The 23,247-nt window shown below is 35.5% G+C and overlaps 4 protein-coding genes across 13 annotated transcripts; all 4 read right to left on the bottom strand.

Annotated features, from left to right (window-relative positions):
* Positions 1–250: 250 nt before the first annotated feature.
* LOC116158589 lies at positions 251–9,705 on the bottom strand. Of its 4 annotated transcripts, XM_031471395.1 has the most exons (8): positions 9,623–9,688; positions 9,433–9,464; positions 4,647–5,569; positions 1,274–1,375; positions 1,081–1,218; positions 950–1,033; positions 664–820; positions 251–615 (listed from the first exon to the last, which is right to left on the bottom strand). In XM_031471395.1, the coding sequence occupies exons 2-8, from the start codon at positions 9,435–9,437 to the stop codon at positions 549–551; spliced, it is 1,476 nt and encodes a 491-aa protein (XP_031327255.1). In that variant the 5' UTR covers positions 9,438–9,464; positions 9,623–9,688; the 3' UTR covers positions 251–548. The 4 variants fall into 4 exon arrangements, with proteins under 4 accessions (XP_031327255.1, XP_031327257.1, XP_031327256.1 ...); XM_031471397.1 differs by lacking the exon at positions 9,433–9,464 and having other exon boundaries at positions 9,623–9,661; XM_031471396.1 differs by lacking the exons at positions 9,433–9,464; positions 9,623–9,688 and adding an exon at positions 8,143–9,017.
* A 2,230-nt stretch (positions 9,706–11,935) lies between these two features.
* Positions 11,936–13,748, bottom strand: LOC116159026. Its single transcript, XM_031471922.1, has 5 exons — positions 13,732–13,748; positions 13,329–13,573; positions 13,187–13,270; positions 12,602–12,758; positions 11,936–12,554 (listed from the first exon to the last, which is right to left on the bottom strand). The coding sequence occupies exons 1-5, from the start codon at positions 13,746–13,748 to the stop codon at positions 12,446–12,448; spliced, it is 612 nt and encodes a 203-aa protein (XP_031327782.1). The 3' UTR covers positions 11,936–12,445.
* Positions 13,749–14,021: 273 nt separating this feature from the next.
* LOC116164637 lies at positions 14,022–18,503 on the bottom strand. 3 transcript variants are annotated; one of them, XM_031478845.1, is made up of 7 exons: positions 18,442–18,503; positions 14,882–15,803; positions 14,720–14,821; positions 14,523–14,660; positions 14,418–14,462; positions 14,213–14,366; positions 14,022–14,163 (listed from the first exon to the last, which is right to left on the bottom strand). In XM_031478845.1, exons 2-7 carry the CDS (start codon positions 15,012–15,014, stop codon positions 14,073–14,075), a joined length of 663 nt encoding a protein of 220 aa, XP_031334705.1. In that variant the 5' UTR covers positions 15,015–15,803; positions 18,442–18,503; the 3' UTR covers positions 14,022–14,072. The 3 variants fall into 3 exon arrangements, with proteins under 3 accessions (XP_031334705.1, XP_031334713.1, XP_031334700.1); XM_031478853.1 differs by lacking the exon at positions 18,442–18,503 and having other exon boundaries at positions 14,882–15,209; positions 15,262–16,208; XM_031478840.1 differs by lacking the exon at positions 18,442–18,503 and having other exon boundaries at positions 14,882–16,208.
* Positions 18,504–20,455: 1,952 nt separating this feature from the next.
* On the bottom strand, positions 20,456–22,650 carry LOC116180821 (proton-coupled folate transporter-like). 5 transcript variants are annotated; one of them, XM_031500966.1, is made up of 7 exons: positions 22,491–22,650; positions 21,391–22,307; positions 21,224–21,325; positions 20,977–21,114; positions 20,841–20,924; positions 20,635–20,791; positions 20,456–20,581 (listed from the first exon to the last, which is right to left on the bottom strand). In XM_031500966.1, the coding sequence occupies exons 2-7, from the start codon at positions 22,301–22,303 to the stop codon at positions 20,482–20,484; spliced, it is 1,494 nt and encodes a 497-aa protein (XP_031356826.1). In that variant the 5' UTR covers positions 22,304–22,307; positions 22,491–22,650; the 3' UTR covers positions 20,456–20,481. The 5 variants fall into 5 exon arrangements, with proteins under 5 accessions (XP_031356826.1, XP_031356840.1, XP_031356821.1 ...); XM_031500980.1 differs by having other exon boundaries at positions 20,635–20,671; positions 22,487–22,636; XM_031500961.1 differs by having other exon boundaries at positions 22,487–22,635.
* Positions 22,651–23,247: the final 597 nt, after the last annotated feature.

Below are 23,247 nucleotides of genomic sequence, written 5' to 3'. Positions count from 1 at the left end.
TTGTTGTTCCTTCTTGATGAAGAACTGTTGTTCTTTACGATATTACGCAAACCCTAAACTGGAACAGAATGCTTAAACAGTGCAGGTAATAAAAGGTGACTAAATTGCTTCCAAATTCTCCGAATACCAACTTTTATCCTGGACCGTCAGTTGCACCTTACGTTAACGTTTGGTCAAAGTACTCCAGACTTCGCAAGGGTATTTATTTTACTTACCTACATTTTTCTAAACCGGATCTTATATTTAAGTATTAGTCTGTTCTGGTGAATTCAAAAAGGAATTTACCTTATTCCCTTTGATGAGTTTCGTTTCAATTTAGATTTGATTTTCTGAGTGATTTTTTTTGCGCCGTTAACCAAGTGGTTTTCTGATCATTTTTATTCTTGACTTTAACTCATTATTATAATATGGATTCGGGGTGAGCTAAACGAAATAGTTTTGCTTACTTGACATACTTTATTTATCATTGCACCCCGGTCATATGTGTTTGAAAAACCATTTATGTTATATGCGTGTAAGTAATTTAGTATGAATAGACGAGGAAAATGTTAAAGGGTTGATTGTTCGTGCATTTTGTCTTCTTCGATGTCATGTTTTCGTTGAAGATATAACCATCTAAATTTAAAAGACTGATTAGGTTTTTAACTCCGTAATAGAACTTACCCCAATAGAATCATGGTTGGTATGCATGTCAAACTGGACACAATGTAAAAGGTTCCGGGGAAAAAATCAATTGTTTTCTTATAGACAAAGTTGTAGACCGATACGAATCCTAACGGAATTAAGGCTTCAAATATAGAGTTTAGCGCGTTCAATCTTCCTGAAAGTTTTCATGATGAAATATATCCCATAAGAAATACATTGCGCTTATGGAGATTTACATTGCGCCAGAACCTCCTTCTTTAACTACTTTAATAAAAAGAAATTTCTGATGATTTATGATACCTACCTTGTTCTTCGACCGATACCAATTTAGTTCCAATTGATCTCACTGTAATGAAAGTTGTTGGAGAAAACATTTCTACCACCATGCCTAAAATGTTTGCTATAAAAATTAAATCTACTCATGTGTAATTTTACCTATACAATACATTAGAGGTGACGTACTAAAGGCGCACAAAAAACCAGAAACAAATTTTCCCAGATAACAGATCATTCCAATAACAGTGTCGTCCATTTTTAAATATTTGGAAAGTATCAGTAGTGGCAGTACAGTTCCTAAAGCAATCAGATATCTCACATATTCGAAGGTGAACACTTGAAAACAGTATACCTACTAGGTGTAAGACAATTTTGATGCTGAATAGAATACTAAACTCTACCTCGCTCCACTGAAAACGTTTGCGAATAAATAAATACACCACACTAGTCTCACCTAAGGGAAATGTAAAAAAAACGGAATTTTTTTATAAGACGATATAGATCGATTGGCTGTTACTAATTTTAAAAGTAGTTTATTTGACTATATACACCTTCATATAGAACAACCAAAGTGCAGAACGCACGCACCACTTTGGGTGCGAATTAATCTCGGAATTAATTAAGCTTCGAAAGAAAATTAACCCGATCATTTGATGAACATCAACATTCCTTTGAATTTTGAGGACGATCGAACCACTTAATGCGAGCCAGGGTATAATTTCAACCGACGAATATCCAGTCCACCAACCCTAAAATAGAGGGTGTTCCAGTTCCTCAGAACCTGTTTCATTGTGACATATATTCGTGCACGAATTTGGTTAAAAGAAGTTTAAAAAAAAAGATTTTCCCATTTAGTTCAATAATAAGCCCGAAAATTCTTGTATAGTCTATCTCGACTTTACAGTACAGGAAAGGGGAACATAGGGCAGCAATGCAACCCATATGCCGATTTTATCCAAAGAAATTTCAGTCAGTCTGAATATTCAGGTAAAAAGCAATCCATTTTACTGAGGGAATTCGAGTAAGGTAATAAAATGCCATGGATGCATTTTGGGGTAAAAAATTTAACTTTTTATAAAACGTTCACGGATTTACCTACCCTGAAATGTAAACCCAAGTTACATTAGTCAAGTATACAAATTAAACTTGATTGGTTAGGGTTCGCGACAAGGAAGCAGGTGGTATAAAGTGGAAAGACAGAGAGAAATCGCTGGTGACAAAATGGTGTGAATAATTAATAATAGTAATTACCTAAGTATCTAACAATAAAGGGAGATTGTTAGCGACCAACGATCAGAAAGCGACCATTCTATCATAAGACGTAAGCAATCCTCTATAACGGAAATTTAAATTGTGGACATTTATAGGAAACCTAATTTTGTTGTAGCATAAGTAGGCGACACATTGCAATTAAAACATTATGAAATGGATAAATTTGCCTTTCATAGATAACCAACCAAATACTAATGATAAATGTGTTCTCTTCGTTTCATGCCAATGTAAAATTTGAAGCTTATTTTCCAAAAATATGATTCAAATGACATAATAAATTAGTATATTAAGATACAAGTGTATAATCAAGTCTTTAAAGCACGCGCAACGAATTTAAGGGCACGACGCAAAGCGGAGTGCCTTTAACGTTGCAAGTGCTTTAAAGACCAATTATACACGTGTATCTTATAGTATTTTTTATTATACCTGCAGTATAATTTAAAAATAAATACAATGAAATCATATTGACGTTATACTCGAATACATATCTAATTAAGTGGGCTTGGTGTTCGCAATTTCACGATTGCCATGGAAATGTCACGTGACGTTTGCTTATAAAAATCATCGTCTTAAAGGGCCCATTCACATGCGGATATGTACGGCGGACATGTACGCGGGACAGATCTGTATCAATTCGTATGTGTGTATCCGCGTGTTCGGCGTACATATCTTGCTCGCCGTCCGTCGATCAGGACGACGAGCACGGACAGCGAGCCCGACAAATACGCACGTGTGTAGTCGTTTCACGGATTTGTTTGCCGGACATAAAATCACAAAATAGGAACTTCTTGAAAATATGTTTGGAAATTTAAGAAATCAAAATGGAAATGCGACTAATCCTACTCCAATTAAACATAGTTAAAAAAAAATATTTTGTTTAAATTACTTTGAAATGCAGGCGCAAATTGTGCTAAAGATTTGAGTGATCTACAAAATGATGGTGAAACTGTTAGTCAAATACAATCCGATCAGTTATCTTTTGGTGATATTTTAAAAGTGAATTTTGAAGACTACGGTGATATTAACATTCCAGAACAAAATGCGCATTTTTGGGGAACAATTTAGGTACTGGTACAGATTGTAGTGCTTACTCCACCAACCAAGCACATCTAACTACTAATGAAATAATTTTATGCCATTTCCGAGTATATTCTGCCGAGGCAGGTGGCTTATTTGAAAGTTTCAGGTATTTTTCTCGAGAAACTGTGGGGAGATTGCACAACTGAATTTTAGGTCTTTACAATTCCTTCAAGTTGCTAAGTACTGTAACGTGGCAATTAACCGCTCTCTACTGGTAACTGCCTCATGTGGGTATCATTCCTCTCAATAGCTGGGTGAACATATTTTAATAAATTGTGCAAATTATTAAAACTCTCTCGTTCTAATTCTCACATGAGGGTACTTTTTTCGTTTCAGGAATCACTGTTGTGACCACAGTCTCTTTTTTTCGTATCTTCAAATAATACTATATATCATCAAATTATTGTCAGTTTCTCCTTATGATCCATACCAATTACCACAGCACCCAAAAGAACACAACCCAGAGCTAGTACTACAGAACTGAAATAGCGACAGAACGCCGCCTGCTCGTCTATTGAGATTTGTCCGTGATCTGTGTACAGCCATATCCGCCTGTGTGTAGCTCAACACGGATCTGTCCGCCGTACATATCCGCATGTGAATGGGGCCCTTTAGTGAATAAATATGAAGGAAATGTCAAAGGTATTTAAATCTTCTATCTTTTGGTTCATTCATTCAAAACTTCAAACATTGCCGCGACTAAAAAGTGGAACAGATTTGGAAGCATACCCTAAATTGAGCGCGTTTGTGGAAGCTTCAACCAAAGGATAGGTAGGTACAAGCCAAAGCAATGTTCTGCATTTACAGAAAGCGACCTAAGAGGATTTTTTATTTCAACCCCAGATGACAGTTTCAAAAGTCATACTTGAAGTATCGTGTGTTTTAAAGGCCTTTTTTACGCATTTGAGCAATTCAGGTATAATAAAATAGTTATTTTTAACAAGAGCGCGAAGTTCAATTTCGCGTGTGTATTTTAAAGGCGGCCTTTTTCGCGCTAGCGCAACTGAACCGATTGTTAATTAAATTTGACTTTGTCCCGTGCGCGAAATACTTTTTTTCACTGTTGACGATTTCGCGCACGTTGTCAAGAGCAACCTTACTTATTAATTAACCGATTAAAAATCTAGTACTTCGCGTTTCAGGAAAATATGACAGTTGTAGAAAAAATAAATTAGTATAATACCTAATCGAATGCAGGTTGAGTTTTTTTAGTAATATGATATGATGACTCGTATGACGGTCGCCAAAAAATTGATCCGAGCAATTGAAGCAAAATTAAAAAGCCGACAAGGTGTAGGGATGCAAATAATTACTTTTAGTAACTGGCAACACCAATATAGACTTTTGATTGATTAAAATTACTCCCTACTCACCTTGTACAGGGCCAAAAGTTAAACAAAGCAGCACAAAACTCACGAACATTCTTGCGCGCCGATTTCCGTCTCTTCGTTTAAATGCAAAGTAAAATGTAGACTTCATGTGTTGATAGTTGAAGAAGTCCTTGTACGATGTATATGTCGACTTATTTGCTTGTGGAGCGGCAGTTCCAACTTCACGAATAACTAACACCGTATAAATTAAGCCAACCACGAATAGAAAGAGCGCCGTAGAAAAAATTCCATACAAACCGATTAATCGATAACAAATTCCGCTCATTGCCGTCCCGACCATAATAGAACCCGTGGCACATATTTTAAGTGCCCCAATTCTAAGCGTTCTCGATTCTAGAGTCGAAACGGCACCCACGTAGCTGTAAACCGCCATAAACATAACGAACCATCCACCAGTTGCCGAAGTAGGTAGAGATTCAACCACACCAGTGACCTCCATAGGCAATTCATAAAAGAAATACGTGCACAATATAAAACCAGTTACGGTTATAACTTCTCCAACTATGGGAAACCCCATTAGCAGCTTACGACGGTTGTGTTTGTCACTCCATGCTCCCAACATAAGGAGCAAACACGGTGGTAAAACACTTTGGATTACGGCTTTCCACATATTCATGTTCGCCACCATTCTCTGAACCATATTCTCTTCTTCACTGGTGTACATGCTTGAATTACGCTGGGATAATCCATCGCACACTGACGCATTTAATTGCAAATTGACCCGGCAAGCTTTGTCCATATGCAAATTAACTATTGATAAAGTTAGCAGCATGCTTGGAAACACGAACAGAAACATTAAAGGCTCTACGGTAACTAGAGACAGAATTGAACGCACTCGTACGCAAAAAGTGGCTGGCGTCTTATCTTGCTCTTCGGCTTGATTGATTGATTGCATCGTCGACTGGCTAAAAATTCGTAAAGTTAAGTAGCTAGGTAACACCAATTAAATCCTCTCTTAAAGCAACTCAACTACTGATAGAATGCATCGAAATGTACAAACGAATTTGGATAAAATGTTTCTAACACATCAAGTTCGATGAAACAGTAGGTACAGATAGAGTTGACAGATTATGTCAATATATTACTAATAAATGATAAATAAAACCATTTAGAAAGCATCGACGATACCCTGTGACCCGTAACAAATGTTAATATTTTATGGCGCCAAATCCAATTACTAAAGCTTTAAAATTTCGATGCTATTGGATGCGCTCCTTTTTCACTTCCAATAACAGTTTCAAATGTGTAACAATCTCCATCTTTTCCTTTGTTTGGAATGACGTCTATTTACCGCTAAAGTAACATAAGTTGCAATCGTGATCGAATGGAGAACATATTTAATTTACCTACAAATAGCAAGTTAACTGCCTAAACACTTTTCCCAACTAACATTGTAATGGTTCCAGCGCCAAATGGGGTAAAATCCAAGATCTCCCCGTAAAATGTAATGTAGTAAAGTTTACAGAAGTCGTTTACACGACTCGTTCCATTTTCAAGTGTTAAATGAAAGAGGATATAACAATCAATACATCCTAGGGTAGGGGAATAATAAAATTGAAACAAAATAACAATTTACATGTCTGAAGGACAAATTAACCAAAATTATATAGCGGCGTCTTTAAATGGGCGACCGCATTAAACGTCAGATGACTTAGAATTATAGTTATTTATGGTATAAGTGTGTTATATTACAAATAAGTCACGCGAGAAAAAAGTAAGCCCACGAGGCCGTCAGGCCGAGTGGGGTTATTTTCTCAAGTGACTTATTTGTAATTAGCACACGTGCACCATACAAAACTATCCAACACCTCCTCAAGCTGGTTTAAAACGTGGAAATCTTAAAAACTGCGTGTTCCGCGAAAAGCTAGAGTGCATGGAATACAAAAGCAATAATTCGTTGCTATGGGGAATAATAAACAAAAAAAAATTTAGTCAGAAAATTTATATGGATTTACTTATGGTTCCTGTACTTTATCTTGCTAGTGAGTTATTTTACGTCCATAACTCATTAGTGGGTTATATTATACCTTACTCGTTTAATTTCGTCATGATAATGACTGGATAACATAGGGGTGTTGGATAAAGTAACAAAGAGCAACGCCGACATTTTAACAAAAATTAGAGGATAAGTACCTCGAATTTTTGTAAAAATATCGGCGTTGCGTAGAGGTTAAGTACCTGATGGGTGCCATGAAATCAACTCCTATCTATCCACTTTACGCTGAAGCCTGTGAAATCCCGTTAAAACACAGAAGAACATATCTTAGTGAAAAATTCCTCTCAAAAATTTATATCTTAAACAAAATCTTATTTTCAAACATAATCACATCGAACTTAAAATCTATGGCAACGATTATTAAGACAAACGTTGCAATGGCATTTAAGTAATGCTTAACTTTAAGGGATACGACACAATACCAAATATGGCGTCATCAAATCCGTCCATACCGACTCGTTTTTTTCCCAAACGTTTCTAAACATTAAATCGAAGGTAGCAACATCCAGACATCTTCTTCCGATGTTTGACGCCAAGCTGTCCGACGGTGCCGCTCTAATTGAGGTACTTCTTTCTGAGTATTCAACAACGTTTTAAGATTTCGTATATTTAATTTTCCTGGAGTACATCAACAAGGAATGTTCTTTTGAAGTCAAGAGAATCAATGCAGTCAGGGACACGTGCAAGAAGGCAAATTTGAAAAACGCCTCTCGAGAAAAACGTAGGTATCTAGGGGTAGTCGTATCACCCGCGGAGAAAAGTTATAAATTTTATCATTTCGAAAATAAAAAGCAACTCTTTGAACTTCTTCCCTTGACTTTAACACGCCTAGAAGTACATTTTACATCAATATAAATTCAAATTCGGAAATTATCACCACCGACAGAGTGACGTTGAGGAAAAAGGATTAAGTGCTAATTAGATAGGTACTAGATAGCAACGTTTTTGCCCTTTAGTTCTGGAACTGAGTTGTGGGTGTAAGCCGAACTGAAGATGTAAAAAATAAAGTAAGTTGGTCGTTGACCAATTGTACTGCAAACCTTTAACATATCTATGGATGTTTTTATTTTACTTCTCTACCCCTAGGTACATTATATTAGTGTCGGTACACAAAGCGATTTCGATAAATCCATAAGACATCGAGCTAATAATACTTTCGAACGTTTTCTCCATGTTTAGATAATGCATAATGATGCTCGTTTCTTCAAAATTCACGTCTTCCGTCGTCGCTCAACTTTTGGGATCGAGTGCATTGTGCTGGCGGCATCGCCGGCATTCACGTGTGGATTTTGATTGATTTTTAATTACGTAGCACCGTTTGATCACGAAATGCTTTGTTGTCTATTTCACTAGACTGGTCTAGTAATTGTCAAAGAACGTAAGAAATGATGGAAAATATGGTCAAATGGCCAAAAATCGTGTTTAACGGCACATATGGCAAGGGAAATTAAGTGCACCATAGAAACAATAGTAGTTACTTACTTGTTTGATACTAGTACGAGTATATTCTATGGAAAATAACACTATTTCCGATATATAATCCTCACGAAAACCTTGGGATGAACTGAGAAAAAGAAAATCCATTCAGTGCGAAGCCAAGATACAAAAAATAATAATATCGGATTTGTTTAGGTCATATCGTTCAATCATATCATACTGGAGATGTATTGAGAGCAAGAAGAGGTCATATCAATTATTCAACATGTTATGCTGTTGTCACACCGCTGTATCTTAGTTTAAAAACATGCACTTATGACGTTCATTTTTAAAATGATATACATTTTTGCGAAATGAACGACTGAAAGGCTTAGTGGAGTATTCACAAAACATGTTCTGGCTGCATCAACTCGGTGGACACCTTCAGAAAGCGAAAATTTAACGCGCAATGGTCACAATGCATCAGTGCAGCAAGTTTTCTTTTTCATGCTTCCTCGCCCTCAAACACCTCAAATCAGTACTCACCCTTTAAAACACACGATGTCATTTAAAAGACTATGGGACGATAATATCAAAGGGTAATAGTACTGAAACCTATTAGTGTGTCAAATGCACACAAACGATTAGCAGTCAACAAGTACCTAAGTAATAGGACGTATGAGTGGTAGAGGTTGCGTCATGGGATAGCGTGATTGATAACTGTGGCTCTGTGCCTTAGTTAGAAATAAGGAAGAACGCATGTTGTCGATTCCAATCTGTACCCCGGTAGGGAGTAGGTAGGAACTGTACAGTACTACAGATAGTAATTACGCCGCCGGGACACTTTGGCGCCGGGAATTAATACGGCTATAAAGACCTAATCGTTCTTTAAAGATATATAATTATGTAATTAGATTAAATATACCTAACACACTTCACTTACTTACTTGCATTAGACAGCAGCAGAACCTACTGTTAAAGATTCGGCCCAGCAATAAGAAAGTTATGCCTGTCCAGGCGCTTACTGTTAAAATTTCTCCAAAATCGAGTCATCAATAAAAAACACAGAATTTGATATGGAAATTAATCGTTAACGTCTGCAAGCAGCAAAAGCTTCAAAAATTTATGCAATTTGGTCCAGTAAGTTTTGAGTCATCGTTTTTCCGACAATTCGACCTGTAGATTTCGTACTAGGTATTGGCCCACCAAGAGATTTATCTTACACACTCTAACACAACTGTGATATTTGTATATAGCTACCTATTTTCCTGAGGTGGCAAAAACGATTAATGGCATTAATATTTTCCTCAACACTACACACTACTTGGATATCTTTTTAGCGATGAAGCTACTTACTACATTTTGTTAATCTTGACAAGTCTTCCGCCCTAGAAGTAATTATTTCAGCACTATTATAAAGCTTGTACTTTTGGTATATGCACTGCGAAAACGCTAAGCGAATTTTTTATTTTTGTTCGAACGTAGACATTAAATGATTATTAAACCAAGGATCGATTGAGTGTTGTAGAAAAAATTTTCATTCTACCTTCTCTTTTCAAGATGTATATACTGGTTTGATTAACACGCGCTAAGGTAGGAAAGACTTGACTTTCCATATGAAATGTATGAGTACCATACACACTTAGATTAATTTAATCTTGCACTTTATTAAAAAACTCTAATCTAATGATAGGATAAGGAATAATCAACTGACATATTGATGGATGATTTAAATATAAACACTAGGCAATTAGTACTAAGATTATAATCACTGCATGCAGTGCGAATATATTTCTTTTAAACTATAGTGATTCATAGAGTAATTAAATTTACTCAAAAACGTAATGAAACCTTCATTTGCGCCCTACTTTATTTTATGTCAGGGAATTTTAGTTCCCATGACAGGGGCAGTAAAACTTTACCAGACTACTTTTACCCAAAATCGTCTTGAAACCTTCATTTTCATGCCCACTTTCTGTCAGGAAATTTGAGTTTCCATGACAGAGGCAGAGTTTTCTGCCGCTTGTCGCTTTACTGATGGCCTCCGCTATCACTTTCCGGCCGCATTTGTGACATTTGTAATCTCTATAATGCCTCTCGTCATCACTGACAGATTGACATTAATCAAAAGTTTTATATACAAATTGAAATGTTATATTAAAATACGATTTCGAGTAAAATTTAATACAAAACTTCGTTTCGTTTAATACAAACATTATTTGACTCGGAAATTATAATACTCGGCCCCTGGGTCCTCGCCAGTAGGTAATGTGTCATTTTCCTAACTTTTATGTAAATAACTATTTCCAGAAATCGTTATGAAACCTTCATTTTCATGTGCCTCAAAGTTTAGTTTCCATGACAGTGGCAGTAAGACTTTACTAGACTAGAACCGCAAATGTCTTGGTGGTTAACATACCATCTAACCCACACTAAACAAAACTCGCCGGTAAACCAAGTTGAATTATTTAACGTGCATATCTGTAAAATCACCAAGATTTTAGAGAGCATCTCTCAGATCTCACAAATAATTTAGAAAGAACTATAGAAAGAATCTCTGAATTTCTGAAGTAGCGGGGAAACATTTCTGGTTGATCTTTGAAGAATCCTTCTGAGAAAGCTTTGAGTGATCTCTACTCTACTCTTATGAACTAATAAAAATGTTAAAAGTAAAGAACTTGTTCGAAGATTTTATGAGTGCACGTACGGCAATTTTTGTTTTAGAAAACGTTATCGGTCCCAATTCAAACTTTGTTGTCTTACATCTTTGCGGCATTTTTTTTCAAAAACGCGGCCTTTGGATTCGGCGATAAGACTTGTTACACAAATTTCTTTCATATGCAATCGAAGATTACACTAAAATGTCTGTTTGCGGCATTCATATTACGAGTTAGCGGTTCTCCTTTGAAAACAGTAATGGTGTGATAAAATTAATTCGTTTATTACTTTAGATAGAAACCGTCGATTTATAGTGACACGATTTAGATAAGACTATCGATTCACTTATTTACTAATAAACGCCAGCGACCGCATTCTGGACCATTCGCAAAATCTGGATATAGTATAGGAATCATGACATTGGTACCTACCTAGTCTGCAAAATGGTAGGAATGTTAAAATTGCATCACATGAATATACAAACTACTTCGAAGTAGAGAATACAATTCCAATGTGGAATCATTAATGAACCTACAGTACCTATGTGTACAAGGTGAAACACCTAAGATCCCTCGGATCATAATTCATTTACCATAAGATACCGAACAAAGTCTTTTAGAGCAAAAGTGTACGCAATTACCACCAGCATGTTTCTAAAATATTTTTGATCACCAAGGGCGTGCCGTATTCAAGTAGCGTATCAAACTTGCGCTTTTTTTAATGGAACACCGCATATTTTATTACCGATTTGAACCGTACCTACTTGAAAAATACTTATTTTTTATATAACATGTTACCTATACCCCTAACTTTAACAATTTCGTGTTATAACCTTTTTTTGTCAAAATTTGACAGTTTTTCGAAAATTTTTGGAGTGAAACTAAATAAAGTTTGGAACCGAGGCATAGGTTAAGACCTCTTCTACAGTCACATAATTTTTTTGTAGGTACTTTATCGAAAGTACACAGAAGACTAAATCATTCTGTAGTATTTAAATTCATCGTCCTAATTGTCAAATAAGTTGTTGTTGCAAACTGCTAATAATAGGAATAGGTAAGTATCAGTATGTTATTGATTATGGATTTAAGTCATGAATGGACTTTGTATGACATTGCTGATAGCAGTAAAACGCTTATCAAAGAGATTACATGACCCATAACAAAAGTTAAAATTTTATGGCCACCTATCCAATTAGCAACACTTGAATCAATGACATACCAGGCATTGGTTGGATTGGATGCTATTTATTTTAATAGCCGTATCTAATTCAACTAATAGCATTGTTTTTATTTATCAAAGGCAAGGAAGGCGGGTTTTCAGGGTCGGCAAAGCACGGCGGGACGGCAGAACCTGCAGAACGAGAGATAAATCTACATTTCAATGAACAGGCTGTTCTGGTAGTAGGTAGTTGGCTATGACAGACAGACGGACAAAGTGCGGACAATAGCGTTCATTTTCCTTATGGAGGAATTTTTTCTCACTCGGTTTGTATTCGGAAATCAGACTTTTGAAGTTAGACGAGCAACAGATGGACAGACGGACGAACAAAACCATCACATAATCTCATTTTTTTTCTTTCAAAAAATTCAATGAGCTAGTGTTTAATAAGTGGCAAAAACACAGTACATATGGTTTGACTATTGTATTATGTGATAAATAAATCCTCATTGGTGCAGTTTTTCTCCATTCTTTTCTAATTCAGTAGTTGCAGTTAGGCTGGCGAAATTGTTATATTATCTTCTGTATTTGGGCACTTTTCTCGTAAAGGTACCATCTCCTTTACCTGATTCGCGTCTTTCTTATGCTCAGTGTAAAGCCACCTAAACATTAAACGTTGTGAAAGCGCTCCCTTTATTGTTTTACGTACCAAAACATGAGAGTGGAAGGGAGAGAAATCAATCCTCCTGCAAGAAAAAATGCACCAGGTAAGGTATTAATCGTCGCTTTGTACAACATGGTATAGGTAGGCCCGTAAACCAATGGCATTAGCGCTTCACAAACACCAAATAACGAATACACTTTACCTAAAATTAGTGCTGGTATAAATAAAATTCTAACAAGCGCTATTGATTTATCGTTTTGTCATTAAAAATTAAGTTCGGACCGCACCATGTGAGATCTAAATAATGTTTTAGAACCCGAGCCACTGTGATATTATCTACGACGATCCTGCCAATTTCAGCGTAAACAAAAACCTAAACCACTCACACCACACTTTCTTGGTCTTGAAATTGGATTTGCTTTTGGATACAATTCCATAGTTTTAAATTTTTTCATTGTCACTAATTAGAGATACCGTGTTACCTCAAAATCTGGCTCGAAGTATAAACTTTTAACGCAGTAGATACGTGACGTAATTGTAGTACTATTGTCCATCTTTATCTTCTACTTAGAGTATGATAAGGTGATCCAAATTTGTAAACAGTAAACAAGCGACAAATAGGTAACGTACCTAATTCTTCCGGTTCGACTAACTTGGAAATCAAAGACTTTACTGCTATGTACGACGTACCACTGAAAGATTCCATTATCGTCCCTATAATAATATACTAGAGTTATTTCAATAGAAGACCGCATTTATTTAATTGCCTTACCCAAATAAAATATGGTAGTATTTGGTGCAAATGCGTAGACTAGCGAAGATAATGCTTTGCTTGAGCCTGATATTATTCCAATGAGTGAATCGTCCAGTTTTAAGCATTTTGAAAAAATGGACAACGAAAATATGGTAACTGCAAAAGTAATACAGGGTGGACCAATTAAATATGTCAAAAAAATTGGGTCGCAGGAGACCAAAATAATTCTTTGGGGCGCTAGAATGACAACACCATTGGCGTGTCTGTTAATTTTTTGCTGCCGAGTGTAAAAACTGCGGTTGGCCTACATATTTTGATAAAAAATTGTTGTTAGTTTAAATTATTTGCCTGTATAAAAAGTAAATTTAAATTCAAATTTAGGCAGTAATGGATTGGTACATGATAAAAGATTGGTGCTTACGTGGTGAGGTGATGCATCTTAGTACAAGAATCAACGCATTCATACAAGATTATTATAAAATTACAAATGCAATTGAGTAAAAAATGATTTTGAAAGAAATTTAAAAATGAGAGAGTTAACGCTTGTATATAAACGTCATAGAAATCTCTTACCTGTAAGCGACCTTTACAGAGAATCCCTTTTGTGACAAAAATAACAAATACTAATACGGAAAAGTACCTAAAAAATCCGGAGGTATTGCTTCCACTTCCCATCTCCAATTCAACCACAATCCTTTAGTTAAGTACAAATAAACGAAAAACTGTATTTATGCTCCAGTATATTCACAGGATATTTCATTTCTAACTTTGGCCCCTTCGTAAAACAGATTCATATTCAGTAACTTTCATTTCTTCTCCCATAAAACGGTTGTTTCTGTTGAAATACAGCCACCTTAAAGGAAGATATAAGCTGTACTGATTAAAATTGTTATCCAACTTACGAATACAACAAGATTGCAGGTATCGTCAAGAAAATTCCAACGTAAAATGACGCAGAGAATATGTTAAGTGTCGCTGTATAGAGAGCGCTGTACACAGGTACATATAACAAAATCGTTATAGATTCGGCGACCCCAAGTAAAGAATTCACTTTACCTTAAAAGAAATAATGGTCGCAATTATTTACAAAAGCATCAATGTACCTACCTAAATCTTTCTCGTCAACTAACTTTGTTATTATCGATCGAGATGCTATAAATGAGGTTCCGTTAAATGCTTCAATAAGGGTTCCTTAAAAAAACTATACGCTACCTATATAGAATAAGAAAGACTTCTCTGCCAAGATAAAAACAATTCCTCCGCATATTTTACTTCCACTAGAAATGGCTCCTAATATAGCATCATCAAATTTCAACCACTGCGAAAATATTAATAGAGCAGAAAAATTTCCTTAAAAAGTTGTTTCATATTTTCGTGTGGAGAATAAAAATGGGCTCGCAGATACTCACCCATTAGATGAGCCACAGAAGTATAACCGAAATAAATGCTATAATGAATTTCATCCCAGTTAAATTTAAGTCTTGTATATAAATAGATGAGTGTGCCTTCCCCTACAACGGCAAAATTTAGGTTTATACGGTATAACGGTACGAGCTAAATGTAAAACTTACCCACAAAGGGCCCAAGTATTAATATGGCCAAAAAGAGTATTACGAAAATCTGTTTCCTTTGTATAAGACGATTTGGTTTCACAAGGAAGTGGAAAGTAGACAGGGTCTTTTTAATATTAACAATGTCTTTCATTAGTTCGTATTTCGTACGAGTTTTTTTCTCAATGGGCGCCTCTTCCTTTACTTTGTAATATGCATACAGTCCTGCTAATGCATACAAAACTAGCGACAACGTACTCCATAAAATCCTATGCCTTTATAAATCACACCGCTTAATGCACTCCCAATTGTTAAACATATGCAAATTATGGTATGCACAATTCCTATCCTAAATGTTCTATCTTCAGTATTAGTAATAGATGAGACATGAGTGAACACACCAAGAACTAGTATGTGGGAACCTCCTCTGTCATCGCCGTGGGCAGGACTTCGGCAAGAGTATTCACTTCCATTGGTAATTCGTAAAAATAATAAAAATAAGTGCAGAAGATGAATGCGACGTTGGTAATTACTTCACCGATAATAGACAAAAGTATTAAAACCTTCCTAGTCTTATTACGATCACTCCACGAACCCAACAATGGCAATAACATCGCAGGAAAAACACCATACACCGCACAAATTTCCAAATATACGCCGACGCAACGACTTTTTGTACGGCGATTTCATCGGTATCGTTATAGCCTGAACGGTCCCGTTGGTGAATAGCATCACATACTGAGTCACTCATGTTAAGATTAACTCTGCAAGACTTTTCCAAACTTAAATTTTGTATTGTCAACGCCGACATATGGAATGGTAACATGAAAAGTATTACAACTGGTTCCACTGTCATATCCTTCTAAATTCTGTACAAAACTTCGTTTCTCTTTATAGGTATTAGGTACTTTCATGTTTGATTCCATTACAACAGGTCACTTGACTAGAACAAAAGGGAATTAATTTATTGTTTGAGGCAATGTACTGTACAACTATCTTCGCCTTGAGAGCATTTAAGATTTTATTTCACTCTGGGGACTCAATTTACAATACAATACAATATTACAGATTTTTCTGAAATAAAGAACTTGCTAACAAAAACATATTATCGGGGAAAACGTTTCGCAGCTAAGTAAATAATTAGGTATAGGCACAGATTGTATAGGTAACAACAAATACCGAGACGAATTTTTTCAACATTTTCAGGAGATTACGGTATTTACGTTTAGCGACAACCTTTAAGGTGGCGTTTACAAAAAGTACAAAAGTAGCCTTGCGATTTCCTTAATACCTTTGTTTCGAGGTAAAAAATGAACTTTTGATGATTATTTTAGTGACAATTATTAGTTTTTTTTATAGTTATTTATGGTATAAGTGTGTTATATTATATTACAAATAAGTCACGCGAGAAAAAAGTAAGCCCACGAGGCCGTCAGGCCGAGTGGGGTTATTTTCTCAAGTGACTTATTTGTAATTAACACACGTGCACCATACAAAACTTTATCCAACACCTCCTCAAGCTGGTTTAAAACGTGGAAATCTTAAAAACTGCGTGTTCCGCGAAAAGCTAGAGTGCATGGAATACAAAAGCAATAATTCGTTGCTATGGGGAATAATAAACAACAAAAAATTTAGTCAGAAAATTTATATGGATTTACTTATGGTTCCTGTACTTTATCTTGCTAGTGAGTTATTTTACGTCCATAACTCATTAGTGGGTTATATTATACCTTACTCGTTTAATTTCGTCATGATAATGACTGGATAACATAGAGGTGTTGGATAAAATAATTAAACATAAATAAAGGTTGGCAAATGAAATTAAAATGGAAATTATTAATACAAAATTTATAAATTGCTAATAAAAAAATTATCCAAGAGAAAATTATTTAATCAGCAAAAGTAAATTAAAATATAGGTACCTACTTCAAATAATCAATGATATTTTGACAATCGCTATTTATACACCTGCATATAACGAAACACATATTTTGCAAATACAAACCATGGTTTTCGTGGATACAAGTTACCATACCTATCTCTCTTTCATAGTCGAATAAATTGTAAACAATTACTGGAGGATATGTTTGTACCGTAACTCCTAACAAAGTAAATATAAAGCATTAGATGTTATCATTAAATTTAAATCGAAACTCAGATACAAATTTTCCAAAGATGATAGAGTGTACGATATCCAACGATGCAGCACTTATACATACTTTTTTCCACTCAATCTACTCGTATCGCAACGACTTATAGAATGGTAATGCTGGTAAAATTCGACAAATATTTTCGCCAAGAGGTTGAGCGGCCAAATGGCTACTTGTATGTATTTCGTTATATACAAGTGTATAAATACCTACCGATTGTAAAAATATACGGATCATTGATTATTTGCAGTATATTTTAATTTGCTTTTACTCATTAAATCATTTTCTCTTGCATGGATACGTAGCTTTGCATGTTATTTTTCCACCAACTTTTTAACAATTTATGAACTTTTTATTAATAATTTCCGTTTTAATTTCATTTGCGAACCTTTATTTATGTTTAATTCTTAAAAACTGAAAGTTATTTAAAAAGATATTTCGAAATAAATAACACATTATTATGGTCACTTTTTTCTCTCTACAAGATGATAGTTTCAAATTTTAAATTCGATGTTTCGTCTCTGGTTAACCATCATCAACTTTGATTTTTCTTATGGAAGTAATTTTTACTTTTTGGGTCATTTGATAGAGAATTCAAAAGAAACAAATTTCAAATTTTTCAATGTAAACGCCACCTTAAAAGTCTCACACTAGCAAACTGACTTAACGAGTAAAATATAATGATTTCCCAAAAAAAAATAATTATAAATATGTCTAATATACAGGGTGATTCCTATAGTACCTGCCACCGTTTGGGAGTGTATAGGGGGTGCCTAGGGGAGTATTTTGATATGGGACACTTGGGGTCGGAAATCTAAAATAAGGGCGCCAGAACCAAATTTATCTTCTGGAATTTCACGCCTGTATGTAGGCAACCCAACCGACCGACGTTTCGCGCGGAGCGATGCAGAGCGAGTTAGCGCGAGGAAGCGACATGGGAGGGAAGGAGGGAAAACGACAGTCAAAAGCAATAACGTTTACAAGTGTTCAACGTGGCCACCGTTGTTCTCAATGCACTTCCTACATCTAGCCAACTATTATTATACTATTGCCATAGTGTTTATTCACTTGATACGCGTCGTTGCAGACGGGATTTCGTGGGTTTAAACAAAATTCTGATCAAGTGTCAGCCACACATCGCCGCCTGAGATCGCTCCGTGTGCACCGCCGGCCGGTTGGGTTGCCTACCTACAGGCGCGAAATTCCAGAAGGTAAATTTGGCTCTGGCACCCTTATTTTAGATTTCCGACCCCAAGTATCCTATATCAAAATACTCCCCTACGCACCACCTACACGCTCCCAAACGGTGGCAGGTACTATAGGAATCACCCTGTATAAAAGTACATGGGTACAATCACCAGGTGCCCACAAATAATGCAAAACCAGATTAAGACATACGTAACATCATCAACAAATACAAAAATAAATCACCTGAATCACAGATTAACCACTTGTAGTTAATTTGTGCCTGAATTAATGCAACAAGAAGAAGCACTGAACACCAAAAAACAAGTGCAGCTTTCACTATTTTTTCTTGAGTTCACACGCTGCTCTCCCACCGGGCGATCAAGTTTGCCCCACAACTGAAACTGCTTCTATTTCATTCTTAATAAGTAAATTAGGCTTTAAATAATAAGATATGATACAAGTTATTTGTATGATGATGTGCCTTATAAACGCGTTTGCGTCTTTTTTCACAAACATATGAAATGTCGAAATATGGGAAATTTTGTAGTAAGCACGCTTTTTATTACGAGGTATCTCTAAAAATGTAACATTTGCGAATAAGTTAATTAAATAAAGAAGAACTTCTTTACCCCAGATGTTGATTCGCAAGTAACGTAGTCACGAGTGAATTAACATTCACAAGATGGTCTCTCGTTATCGTCGTGATAGGTAATATAAATATTTGACTTGACTAAGAGTAGCCAAAACTGTTATTTACTCATTGAACAGAAAACGTGGAAACACTTAGGAGTAGTTAGGGCCTAGGACAGAGAAAGTGCCTGCAATATGCACCCAACTGTGTTGGAAAATACGCTAAAAACGAGGGCATATTACCAAACTATGCCGTCAACGAAGGAAGAAACTAATAAGTCAATCTAAAAAAGACCTTAGTACCAAAATAAGTAATAATGAGGGCCGCTTGAATAGTCGCACTCGCATGCATGGGATGCATGCAGATAAATTAAATAGAAATGTTAAGGAAGTAAGAAATAATCTTAAGTTAGTATCATTTTAAAACAGAATAACGATTAAAAAATGGGTTTTACGCAATGGTGCTAAACGAGATTGCTTCACCTGTCGATTACTGATTGGGTAAATAATTTGCAAATAGTTCAAAAGTCAAATGGCAAATTGCGAATCCGTCCCAAACCAAGGCATAAACATTACTTAATACTGGCGATTATAAAATGTAATGTTTATTTAATTTTATGTTTATGTAATACTCATGTTTTTATAGTAATTGATCTTACACGTAGGTTTTGGCACATAACATTGGACCAAACCTTTATAAGTAGAACCATTGAATAAAAACACAATTTACTATTTAACATTAGAACGTATAAAGGGTGTCAAAATTAGAGTCCATCTTTCTTAAACTTTAATCCAGATGTTTAAAAGTCCGTAAATCTTTTTTTAGTCATTGAGTTCTGTAACGAGTTCCGGCTTGGCACCGGCCTCTCCAGCATTTACAGTAGATAGAGTATAATATCTCATAATTAGGCCTACACGTGCCCAAAATTGTTGACTAGGAAGTGCGTGACAAGATTTAACTGACTGAAAGTTCTGGGGAAAGCAACATTTCTATTTTCTCGTGAACTATTCATGGGAATTGCTTTCCTTGACCATTCGCCTATTATAGAGTTACGTTTCTGGTACCATTCCGGAAATTATTTCATTTGTTAACTAAGCAAATTCTTGGGATATTGAAAAAAAAATCCACAGTCCGTCGATTTGCAAGAATCATTGGGACAATTTTTGGAAAAGGTTGTTTTAAGGTTCCATGCATCTATAAAAAAAATTAAGAAAGCTCTGGGAGTCACCCAGTTTGAAAGACAAATCATCGTTTTTTTAACTTGTTTATTTAGTTAATCGATCACTATGAAACTTATGGCGATCGCGTTTGTCATATTGCTTTGTTATCAAAAGAAGTGACCAAATTTCGAAAGAATCGAATAAATTTTACTTAGTAATGACAGATTTAGTGTTTAAATCTGTGGTAATAACAAATTGTTCATTTTCGGGATCACTTTTTTTTCTATTTTTCATAAAAAAACAATAACATTTGAAAATGAACGTTCCATACCAACTGTATCTTATAGAAAACTCACAAGGTAGCGAAAAGAAATTTGAAAAAAGTTAAGCCGTTTTCTCGTAATCGCAAAGACTGACGGGACAGACGGCCTAATCGGACTGGCATGACGAAATTAAAACGCAAAACCTTTTTTTAAATTTATTGTAGAGTGCTTAGTCACGATTTCTGTTCTCTGGTGAAAATAGCTCCCTACTTTCCGGAAATTTGAAATCTTCTTCCACAAAACGTTCATTTCTTTTTGAATACAGCCACCTTAAACAAAGAAATGAACTGTTGTACTGCTAAAAATATAAACTTCAACTTACAAATACAACAAAATTGCAGGTATCGTCAGCGTGATTCCTAGAACATAAAATGACGCAGAAAATATGTTAAGTGTTGCTTTATAAAGTGCGCTGTACATAGGTACGTATAACAAGATTGTTAAAGATTCGGCGATGCCAAATAAAGAGTTCACTTTTCCTTAAAAATATATGATCACAATTAATTACACAAGAGTTAATACACCTACCCAAGTCTTTCTCTTCAACCAACTTTGTTATTATCGAACGAGATGCTACAAATGAGGTTCCATTAAATGCTTCTATTAGCGCACCTTTAAAAAAACGGTAAAAAGTGTGAACAATGTAGTACACTGGGTACTCTACCTATATAAAATACAAATGACTTCTCCGCCAGCATAAAAACAATTCCTCCACATATTTTACTTACACTGGAAATTGCTCCCAATACTGCATCATCAAACTTCAACCATTTTGAAAATATCAGTATTGCGGCGAAATTTCCTATAAAAAAGTTTACAATGTCGTTCTTCGTACGATCTCTTATACAACTGAACTGTTTGATTTAAAACGAACTCGTTTCGCGTTTAGCACGTAGTAGGTACCTACTCACCTGTTAGATGAGCCACGGAAGTATAACCGAAATATATGCTACAATCAATTTCGTTCCAATTAAATTTGAGTCTTGTATACAAATAAAGAAGTGCACCTTCTCCTACAACATGCGTTTAGATTTATAGAGAAACAGTTGGTTAGCATAAAAAAACTGCTATAGCTTACCGGCGAAGGGTCCTAGCACAAAGATTGCCAGAAGCACTATTACGAAAATCTGTTTCCTTTGTATGCCACGATTTGGTTGGATAAGGAAGTGGAAAGTAGACAGAGTCTTTTTAATATTAACAATGTCTTTCATTAGTTCGTATTTCGTACGAGTTTTTTTCTCAATGGGCGCCTCTTCCTTTACTTTGTAATATGCATACAGTCCTGCTAATGCATACAAAACTAGCGACAACGAAAATACTCCATAAAATCCTATGCCTTTATAAATCACGCCGCTTAATGCACTCCCAATTGTTACACATATGCAGAATAAAGTATGCACAATTCCTATTCTAAATGTCCTATCCTCACTACTACTAATGGCAGAGACGTGCGTGAACACGCCAAGAAATAACATATTCGAACCTCCTGTAATTGCGGTGGGAAGAACTTCGACAAGAGTATTCACTTCCATTGGCAATTCGTAAAAATAATAAGTGCAGAAGATGAATGCAATGTTGGTAATTAGTTCACCGATAATAGGTAAAAGCAGTAAAATCTTCCTAGTCTTATTACGATCACTCCACGATCCCAAAAATGGTAATAAAATCGCAGGAAAAACACCATATACCACAAATTTCCACACGTACGCTGCAGCAACGACCTTCTGCACGGCCACTTCATCGTCATCGTTGTATCCTGAACGGTCCCGTTGGTGAATAGCATCACATACTGAGTCACTCATGTTAAGATTAACTCTGCAAGACTTTTCCAAACTTAAATTCTGTATTGTAAGTGCGGACATGTGAAATGGTAACATGAACAGTATTAAAACTGGTTCAACTGTAATTCCTTTCCAAATTTTGCACAAAACGTCCCTGACATGTCTCCTTGGTGTTACTTTCAACTTTGCATCCATTAGGGTCCCTTCCATTTCGCTAGAAAATTAGTGAATTAAGATGACGTGCTGATATTGCCTTACTCTGTGAGACGTGATCAGTTAGTCCCCTTTAGGACACAAATGGTTCGTTGTAAAAATTGAAGATTTTTACGATGTTATAAAATAATTGGTTGGTGTGCTATTTATTTAAATAGCGATATCTAAGAGTTTACTTACCTACCTACACGTACTACACTTTTTATGCAACTAAGCTCTTTACTACTTGATTAATAATAATCAATACCATTCAACTAGAAATTATATTATGTGTCGATTTATTTATCTTTTTTATCAGTACTATTCCCTCACGTTTATCGTAGAACAATATGTCTACTGTATTAAGTACTATCGTCTTGTTTAAACATACTGAACAACTGATTAGTTAGGTAAGTACATACAGAAGCAGAATAAATAATAATAATAAAAATTATTATAACCAGAACTATAAATAACAAACGCTATTAGTTAATAAAGACGTCCGTTCAGATCTATTCGTACGATGTTCCTATCAGTAAGGCTCATTTATTGTGCATCGCGTATAATAAAACGTACCTACTGTTATTTGAATAGCTATTATCTCACAAATCAAGCACAAAGAAAGTAGACGAATAAACAAAGTGAGAAAATGTTAATTCAAGTTGAGTGATATAAATCTGGTCAGCGCATACAGGTAGGCATTAAATCGCTCGCCTCTCTGTTATTTTATAATTTGTATTAGAGTTTGGCACTCACTCACACTATCGTTCTTTATCCAAACGGCCTAGCAGTATTCCGGTGAACCATTTATTCGCATCAGAAAAGCTTATCCCAGAAATGAAATTATATTGTTATCGCTAGGACCTGTTTTGTGAAATAATGATGCCCGAAATGAAAACTCGCAGAAGCGATTTTTTCTGAAATATCGGTAAAATAATCAGATTAGTTAAAGAACCATTAGT

Source organism: Photinus pyralis, unplaced genomic scaffold (genome assembly GCF_008802855.1).
Source record: "Photinus pyralis isolate 1611_PpyrPB1 unplaced genomic scaffold, Ppyr1.3 Ppyr1.4_LG1, whole genome shotgun sequence".
Taxonomy (NCBI): domain Eukaryota; kingdom Metazoa; phylum Arthropoda; class Insecta; order Coleoptera; family Lampyridae; genus Photinus; species Photinus pyralis.
The sequence above is the reverse complement of the archived record's forward strand: the minus strand, read 5'-3'. Positions and strand labels throughout refer to the sequence as shown.